Consider the following 10,000-nt stretch of genomic DNA (forward strand, 5'->3'; position numbering starts at 1 on the left):
CAATGCAAATAACAGTTCTTATTTTTTAGAATTGTCATGTTAAAAGGCGTAATCCATATAAAGTCTGTAGTCTGTCTATTGTCTCACTCAAAGTAAGTGATAGGAGCATTTTTTAAATAATTGTTTCTAATTATTTTAAGTGCTCTACGATTTTGTGTCCATCTTCACCCAGCATGTCCAGACCTAAGCATCTTACCTTCCCCAAAGCTATCCAGATGGCCAGGCATGGTGGCTCACACCTATAATCCCAGCATTCTGAGAGGCTGAGATGGGTGGATTGCTTGAGCTCAGACCAACCTGAACAAAAGAGACTCTGTTTCTACTAAAATTAGAAAAATTATCCAGCCATTGTGACAGGCACCTATGGCACCTGTGGTCCCAACTACTTGGGAGGCTGAGGCAAGTGGATCACTTGAGCCTAAGAGTTTGAGGTTGCTGTGAGCTGTGATGCCACTGCACTCTACCAACGGTGACATAGTGAGACTCTGTTTCAAGAAAACAAAAACAAGAATGAACTAAAAAGGCTAGCCATTAACGTCCTGTATTCTAATTTAAAAAAGAAACCAAAAAGGAAATCATCTCCTTAGATTTCAGTTTAAAATGTCCACTCTATCATTCATTAGTTTTTGTTCCTCAGTTTAGGAATCTGAGGCCAATGAAATGAAAATTGTCATGTTAGCATGGTTTAGACGTATTGCTTACTAAACATATGGTTTAGAATTGAATTATACAAGGTTTCCTATTATACTGATTTTATTGATGTCAGAATCAGTTCAATATGAGATAGATGTGTGTATATTACTGTAACACTTGTCCTACAGTTTGATTTGGCAGTTAATCCTTTAACCCTTCTTATATACGCTGTCAAATACTGTTTACCTCCAGAACACTGGGTAACTCCTATGTGTCCAAGTGGCATCTCCCATGTGCAACTCTGGACTTCATTCTCCTCACCCTCCCAACTCAGATGCATCTTAGAAAGTAAAAACTTCCTGAGCACTTGAATTAGCTGTCACAAATCTCACTTAATTTCATTCTCAGCTCATTTGCCATCTACTTGCCTTATTCCAAGCCCTTCTTTCTATAGCTGTCTATTCTTTCTATAACCGCGGTTCCGGATGTCATGGGTATCTCCTCTCAACATAGATTTCTAGGGACTGACTTGCTAGCGTCAGGTAGACACACAAAAAAAGAACTAACTTTTGAGAGACTGTCACTGAGGGAGGATGGAGAAGAACTCATAAAACGACATCAGAATTGGTAAGATGCCATCCCTGAGTGATGTTTGGGATTATAACTAGGCATTGCTGAATTAGAGAATGTAGGCTTGGCCGACCGTAAGCACAGTTTGGTTCTTTACAAAATGACTCTATTGTATTCATTATATTTAGTGAGAGAAGGTGGGTAAGTGTGTAAGTATTTGCTAGAAAGATTTCCTTCAAAAATGGTTAAGATTTTTAAAGTTCATACGTAAAGGATGAGATTTAGTTATAATGAAAATTAACGTCTATAAAATATCTCATTTCCCAATATGTCCGATACACGATTAGGCACATAATCCTAAATAAGAGAAATTCTCTGTACCCCAATTATGGAAGCAAAGGAAACTATTGATTCAGATACTTTCTATCTCAGTTGAAAAACAGGTCAAGTAGATAGCATTTCAAGAATTTTACAGTTTCTTTAAAAGCTTCTGCAAACCATTATTTGCACATAAGATTTTTTGGAGAAGATTAAATGATCGCTTCACAGCGTGCTGGCACGTAATTTGGGGGAGGTCGTTATTATTTACAATATCCATTTTTTCTTGCCTTAAGTTTTCTATTTTTATGTATACATAGGTGTTTTTTTCACTATGTGTCTCTCATTTCTTAGTCTTAATTAATTTGTGTTTTTCTTGTGTCAAGAATTAAATGGCCTTTAATCAAACACTTTCTATAGGTGTTCATAAAGTTGCCATAGATGATCACACCAGAAATAAAGGACAGATGCTACCAGCCATAGTTTCTTGGTGGAGCCATAAGTAGTACATGATAGAAAAATAGAATTCAGAAATAAGGGTAATGGACTTACGGGAAAGAAAAATCATGTAAAGTTAGCTTCTGAAAGGAAAATGTATCGGGGCAGTAGGGTTTGGGAAGTATTAAGTCATTTAACTTAAAAGATCTTAATCCTAAGAGAACGCATTGGCCGAGATCTAACTGGTAAAAGAACAAATTGCTCGGTATTTAAGACAGAAGGTATTTTACAGACAGAGTTAGTTTCTAAGGTGTTGGAAGGGCTGGGAGAATGAAAGGGAAAAGGTGGTGAGTACTGGACTAGCCAAAAGGACCACTAAAAGGAAGTGGATCCCTGCTGCTGTGTTTGCTGACCTGACATTTGAATCCTTATGGGATGCTGCGCCACCCAGAGCTGAGATGCAGCAACATTCCGCTACTGAAGAGGCTGACCATGTGGAGAGAGGTTCCTGCTGCCTGGAATGCTGGAGGCTGCATTCCTTGGATACAGCAGCTCTTGCACGTTTTCTCCTTCCTGGGATACAGCAGCTCTTGCACGTTTTCTTCCTTCTTCCTGCTCTGTGTTTCTAGGGCGCCTCACACTGGCAAAACCTAGTAAATAGAAAACCAGCATGCAGGAGAGTTAGTTGCAAAGGTACCTTGTAGGCTGGCTGCTCAGCAGCACAGAACAGGGTATGGAAGTGTGGATGTGGGGCTGTGGACATTAAGTGAATCATCACGTTGGCTATTCAGCATTCATGCTCACTCTTCTTTCCACCGCTTTGCACTACCAAATGGAATCACCCTGTGCTTCCACCTAACATGACATGACGTGCTTTGTATAAATAAAGATCCTTTCATCTTCACCATCACATTTATATATCTGGGTGATGTGAATTCCCCTTTAGTTCAGACACCACCCACTTGGATAGTCTGCAACTCAAAACACTAAACTGTGACTGGGTGTGGTCACTCACACCTATAATCCCAGTGCTTTGAGAGGCCGATCTGAAAGGACCACTTGAAGCCAGGAGTTCAAGACCAGCCTGAGCAACATAGACCCTGTATCTGCATGTAATTTTTCAAAATTATCCAGGCATGGTAGCACGTACCTGTGGTCCTTACTAACAGGAAGCTGAGACAGGAAGATCATTCAAAGCCAGGAGTTTGAGCTGTGATTTCACCACATTCTTCCCAGCTGGCACTCCAGCCTGAATGACAGAGTAAGACCCTGTCTCAAGCAAAACAAAACAAAACAAACCACTTAAAGTATAAAGTAAAACCATTGTAGAAGTTCATATAAACTTTCTTTACTTAAATCAATGGAGAAAAGGAGGAAGGAAAATTAGTTATTATATACAAATCTCTATATAATCAAGAAGTAAAACATAATTTTTGTTTCTATAGTTAGTTGTGAGGCCAGACTTAATATTTAGCGCTTTTTCCCTTTGTCCTCAGCCAGTGGCTCCCAGATTTGGGATTTTTTACCTAGTGAAGCATCCAAAGCCTCATTACCCCAGAGTCAGTGTCCTTAGGGGTTCTGTCATTATTGGGCTGCAGACTTTCAGTGCTAATGTGGTTGGTGGCCCTGATCATATAAACAGATGCCCTTTTGCCTGTCCCGAGTGTTAGCATGCCCAGGAACCCAGCTCCTCCTTCCATACGTACCCTTTCTTTTCACCTATAAGGATAGTTGCCTGAGGATCTCCAATGGCCTGGGAATATTCTGTTTCTAGTTTCTAATTAAGCAATGCCTTTGTTGCAACCCATGATGTAAGCATTTCTCTGCGTGGGTAGAGAAAGAAAACACGTTCTGAGTAGGTGATTAAATATGCTAGTGGGAAAAAAATACATTTACTTTCTCCCCTTTCTTCCCATTCCAACATTTTCTTACCATATAAAAATGAGCATCAAATATGTGTCTTTAGTTCAAAGCCCATGCGGTGTTCTGTAAGAACCTCAAGATAACAGGGTGTTGTTGTCACTCAGCTCATTCTGTCGTGGAGACTTCAAGAGGACATTCCAGCAACCTCTCAGGCTTTGGGTTGGTAAAGTGAATTTCAAGATGCGTAGCATCCATGGATGTTACCTTACTGCCCTACTTCTCCTGCTGTAAGCAGATTTTTTCATCAAAAGCAACACTGTGAGGGACATCCCTCATCCCTTGCATGAGTCAAGGCATGCAACATTCTGTACGTTCACAGGTGATGGTGCTGCCAGATGACTGTGAGCAGGTCTGCAAGGGAGCAGTTCCCTCCCTGGAGAGAGGGACACTGGGAAAGAGGGCCTGACGTTAGATTTCCATGATGAATATTATCCCTAACGTGATGATAGATAAAGGTTAAACCAACTCTCAGGTCATCAGTAAGACAAAATCTTTGCATTCATAAGGGAGAGTCAGGCTCCTGGCAGACAACGTACAGGGACTTCCTTGATGACCTTGACTTCTCTAGAGACTTCTATTTCGAACTCATTCCTTCTCCAAATCCTCTGTCTCTGAGCTATTCTTTAATACCATGCTTTTAGCATCTTTTAGGTATGGAGATGTCTCATGTCCCAGTAGTCTTAAATTCTCACTCTGTCTTGAATGTTGACATTATTACTATGCTATGTGTTAGTCAACGCATTAATTTGATCAATATGTATTATGTGCCCACTATGTTTTAGGCATGATGCTAAACTCTAGAAATACGTGGGTGAGGAAGAGTCACGATTGCCTTGGGGACCCTGTAGTCTACCGGAGAGGCTGGGCAATTAAACAAGGAATAATACTACTAATAATGTGGTAAATGGATAAATGCTATGTACTATAGGGGAACAACCCAATTTCTGTCCTGGGGGAAGATTACCTGCCAGAGGAACATTTAAGATAATTCCTCCAGAACACATTCAGGGAGGCCACTGTAAAGTTAATTTTCCTTTGAAAGAGGTTCTAATTTAGCGTGTATGCAAAATCTTGTTTCCTGCAGGATTATGTTTAGTCAGTTTAGGGATCCTATATTATACTGAACATAAATCCGTGGTTATGCTAATCTCTAACTTTTCGTGAAAATATTTTGAATGAATACATCAGATGATTATATTCAATAGCTGTTCAATTTCCCCTATCTCTATTAGTTGACTTCGTGAAGATTCACATGACTTTCCTTGTGAAATAAATTTTAATTCATCACTGAAACTAGCAAATCATAGTTTCTTTAGCCCATTCACGGGTGCTTCAAGAATGTGATCTGTACAGTTCATGGGAGCCTTTGTATTAGGTGATTTAATTTTGTAGTTGAGAACACGGGCTCTGGAGTCAGACCACTAAGATTCAAATCCTGACTCAAACACTTGCTAGCTATGTGACCTTGAGCAAGTTACTTAATCTCTATACTACAATTTCCTCATCTACAGGGTGATGATAATACTGTCTCTATGATGGGAAGGCTGGGAGAGAGATTTTCAAAGGAGTCAATATCTGCCAAGTGCTTAGAACAGTGCCTTAACAAATAAGATCGCATTTCCTCTGGAGCACATCTATTAAGAATGTCTTTTTTAGAAAGCAATAAAAATTATAAATGTGCCCACTTACTCATTTTTGATCTGGAACACAAATGGCAGCAGTTAACATGATACAATAGGAAGATCCTATACTGGTATTACAGGGTTCTATTTCTGTCTCTATTAATTAGCTGCAAGGGTAAAGCCTATTTTATCCTTGGAAAGAGGCAGTATTTAGACAATGGGAAATACCAGGTACTGTGCTTTAGTGATTGAATGAATCTAAAAATCACATCAAGAACTGTTTGCTTGCTTAAAACATTGTTTGCTATTGTCTAGTAGTAGTATTAAAAGGCAGTTATTATCTTCATAGGTGTTATCACGAGTTACGGATTATATCTGGATGGGATACTACTTCACAATTCCTCAGAACTCAGCTGTTTTGCTTATGGATTTGCTCCTTGGAGCTTACATTCCTTCAGAGTCCAAGCATGCACAGCCAAAGGTTGTGCTCTGGGCCCACTGGTGAGTGTGTGAATTTACATTCTGGGAATAGATTAGATGTCAGATGACACTGAAAATCAAGGAGGAAGTCAGCGGTGGTAACTCACTCCGCACAGCTAGCCTTTCCAGCAGGATGGGATATATTTTTCTTTTTATAAAAGTTCATTTAATAGTTACTAAGATTTTATATTCCACATAAATTTCGAGACTGCACGTAGGTCTAGTGAAGGACAAAATATATATTTTACTGAAATAACGGTAAGTTGGCTGGTCTAGTAGGGAGTCATAAAATGTTGCCTCATTTAGTGACATATTTAAGGTGGATGTTTTTCTTCCTAATAATGGGTTCAACAACTAACTTTAAGGTTAAAAAGTGAAAATAATTGACGCTCCATAACTGCTACCATATAGCAATACTGGTCCCCAATAAGAAGGTTAATCAATTAAAAGGTCGAGTTTACTTCATCCATTAGAATAAAATAGTTGTATTTTGTGAATGTGTTAGAGCTTCGTAAGAACGGTATTTAAAGTTACACTAGTATCAGCTTTTGATATTCACATTTCAGAGATTCTGAAATGTATATCTATATTAGCATTTAAAAGCTTGAGAAAATTATGCTTTTTATTTCTGCTATAATTTAGAAAACCCAATTAATAGTACATAACTGTCATAAAGTAGCAGAACATTCCGTAGTATCAAAACATCAGATAATGCTTTTGTGAATTTTTCTTGATTAATTAGTTTTCAGTTCTTTTAAGGGAAATACTTATTAGTTTTAGATATTTTTTGGCAATGTTTGCTAATTCCCTATCATTTTAATGCACCCTGTCTTCACTGAACAGTGTATTATATAAATATTACCTTGAAAAACAGCCCTATGGATTAATTTTTGCCTCCTTACTTTGGACCACTTCTCCCATTTTGTTTCAGAGCTTGGTTGCTTTCCAAGCAGCGAACATTATCCATGGGTGGGGCTGCGTCTGTATTGCCATTAAACGTTTTATAGCCCAGACCCCTCTGATGGATACTTACCCTTAAAAGCAGGAATGGCGGAAGGCCAACTTTTCCTCTCCATTCAAAAAAAAGGAAAGAGAAACAAAAGCACATGTGACATCAGCTTGAAACTTACACTTTTTCAAAATGTAGCCTGCAAATTGTGCTTCTGGCTACTAATTGGTTCCACAGTGTCTCTTGATGTTCTGGCAACTCTGAATAAGGGGGACACCATGATCAAGCCACATCCTGCTCAGATAGTAGCAATGTTAACCTTAAGAAATTAAATGCCACAGTGCCCTGATGGGAAGGGAGAAAACAGAACTGCCGTGTAAAACCTTCTCTGCCGCAGCCTCATCCATTCTAGACTCAATCCTGACTTACAGCACAGAGTTATTTTCTCCCTTGATACTTTTCTTTATCCTGTACTCAGTATGCAAACACTTTTCCCCAGTCAATGATCCATCTCTAATCGCTGGGATTGAACAGCAATGTCTTTATTTAGAACAAGTCAACTACAGGCTGCCAAGAAGTTAAAACTCAAGGGCTTCAACTGGTTTCTGAAATATTCTTGTGCCAGTTACATTACACATGACGCCCTTAAGCGATTACTTATGTTAGTTTTCTAAGTAGCCCTGCATATCTATCACAGTATCATGAGGGGTATAACAGACTCAGCTCTGTTTTGTTGGTGATTCTATGTGTCCTTATTGATTTTAAAAACCTATGAATCGATCTTAAAAGGCAGACTTCCCTATCATGAAATTATAATGTGATATTCAACAAAATTCAGCCAAATGTAGTAATGGTGTATACGTGCTTCTAAAGCTGTTTTTTATCTAAAGCCCAATGCTATCAGATTTTTAAATAAAACATTTCATTCAAATAAAAACTTCATTTCTGTATTTAAATCTTTTCTTAGCAGAAATCAAAGAACCAATTATTGAAAGAGTCTAATTTTTTGTTCACCCAACAACATCTCCTGATGATAACTCTTGTTTTTTAGAGAGAAAAGCCCGTTTATTTTACAATTTTTACATATTTACTACCATTGTTACCCATGTGTGCAGGGAAATACTATTTTCAGTGTTTTTTATGAGAAATGTGTGCTCACACTCTCCAATGTAGTGTAGTTCATCTTTAAAACTGGCATGTTGCTTATATATGAAAACAGAAAAATGTAAAAAGAGAAAAAGATAATATAGAGTATTTTTAAAAGGAAAATATGTAAATTCTGCATTCTTATTTTAATGTAGAATTAGCTCAATATGTTTGTCTAACCTGACCAAAATTCATTAGTAGTTCAAAAAGAATTGCCTGTGGTTGTCCAGCTCTCATACATTTAAACAATGCACTAAACTCTTAAAGATATTCTGATGTAAAAAACAGTTTACGATGCCTTTGATCCTAATTTTAGGCCTCTAATATTCATTGTGAAAATTAAATCTAGTGATGGGGAGTTTCAAAAATGTTTGAAATAGTAAAATAAATTAACATAGAACCCACTGGGAATTCTCCAGTGCTTTTTTGGCTTTGGTTTATAGGAGAGAGGAAACCCTTCACATTGTGCATTTCCGTAATAAAAACACAGTTTTTTCATAAGCAAATCCCTTTGCCATAGTTACATAACAGCCGTGGAGTTTGAGATTGAGAATGTGATGACTGTGTCTGGCCTTGGAACATTCATTGGATCAATTCTCCAGAGGCTCTCTTAAGAATGAGGTGTAAAACTATAGGTTACTGCTGTGTGATAGAGTTAAAAGCGGCCCTGGTTTCCTAGTGATAGCACCCTTACATGGATAAATAAATACACCCAGGTACATGTGCGTGTACACACACTTCCTTTTATATTTGTTTTCAAAGAAGGAAATAAATGTATTTAAGACGTCTTAATCTTAATGGCAATATCAAGAAAATCCTATATGAGAAGTTTGCCCTAAAACTGCTGTTCTGCTTCCTTGGGAAGTATCCTACTAAATCACGGATTTCCAAACTATCACGAAGGGAAATCATGCCTGCCTTAGGAGGGCGGGTGTGAAAAATTAAAGAAAATGTCATTTATCTAAGAGTTTCTGAGGCACGGTAAGAACTTTGTTAAAAGTGAAATTTTATCAAAATGTTTGTGTGTTTTTATTGCAAATTTGTTCTCAAATATTTTTTATGTGTCAAAAGAGTTTTCCAGGGCAAAGGCAAGCCAAGTTTATACTCCCCAAGTGCCTTTTTCCTTAAAATTCCTTTTAAGGCAAGGTAGGGGGGGAAAAGTGAAAGAAAAAATAATAAAAATGGAAAGACTAGGTCAGGGCGGCACCTGTGGCTCAAAGGAGTAGGGCGCCAGTCTCATAAACCAGAGGCGGTGGGGTTCAGACCCAGCCCTGGCCAAAAACTGCAAAAAAAAAAAAAAGAAAAAGAAAAAGAAAGAATAGGTCAAAGCATAATAAATAGTATGATTGCCAAGCCTAATTTATAATAAGGACAGAAAAATATACTTTCTGATTTTGAACTAACCAGGTATTTAAGTGTTGTAATGGAGTATCTGGAATTGGCCTTAAGTTTTCAACTTTTTGAGCCCCATTTGACTTGAAGCACTTTAAAATCATTCTATAACCATTTGAACAATACATATGGACACAACAAAACCAACTGCATTGTTATGAAATATTAAAATGATAAACTGATATTCTTCTAGTCATTTTAGCATTCGTACGTAGCTAATTAGACTAAAAAAAAAAAAAATGAGTAGGAGTTATAGACCTAAAGAACCTCATAGCTTTTCTCTGATGAAAATAAAACATGTTGTGACCTCAGGCTTATTAAAAATTAACACTCAGTCTTTTTCACATTTATTTTCATAATTGGGAAAGTGTCTTCACCCTAAGAAATCAAGGTTTCATAATTGAGAATATTTGCCTGCCTAAGGATTTCGTGTCTGATCACCGTGGGAGACATGGTCCTGTGCTCTAGGAACAGGTTGAAATTATCAACATAATAAATTCTTGAAAGGGCAAATATTTATGAGCGATGC

The 10,000-nt window shown here is 37.8% G+C and overlaps 1 protein-coding gene across 1 annotated transcript in view; it reads left to right on the plus strand.

The window, feature by feature from the left end:
• The window catches only part of USH2A (usherin), a 775,219-nt gene that overhangs the window by 437,077 nt on the left and 328,142 nt on the right, over positions 1-10,000 (plus strand). The window contains exon 35 of the mRNA XM_003800142.1: positions 5,854-6,005. Coding sequence (XP_003800190.1) covers positions 5,854-6,005 — 152 coding nt within the window. The remainder of the gene's footprint in view (positions 1-5,853; positions 6,006-10,000) is intronic.

The sequence above is a fragment of the Otolemur garnettii genome, unplaced genomic scaffold (assembly GCF_000181295.1).
Source record: "Otolemur garnettii isolate 467f Iridium unplaced genomic scaffold, OtoGar3 scaffold00168, whole genome shotgun sequence".
In the NCBI taxonomy this organism is placed as follows: Eukaryota; Metazoa; Chordata; class Mammalia; order Primates; family Galagidae; genus Otolemur; species Otolemur garnettii.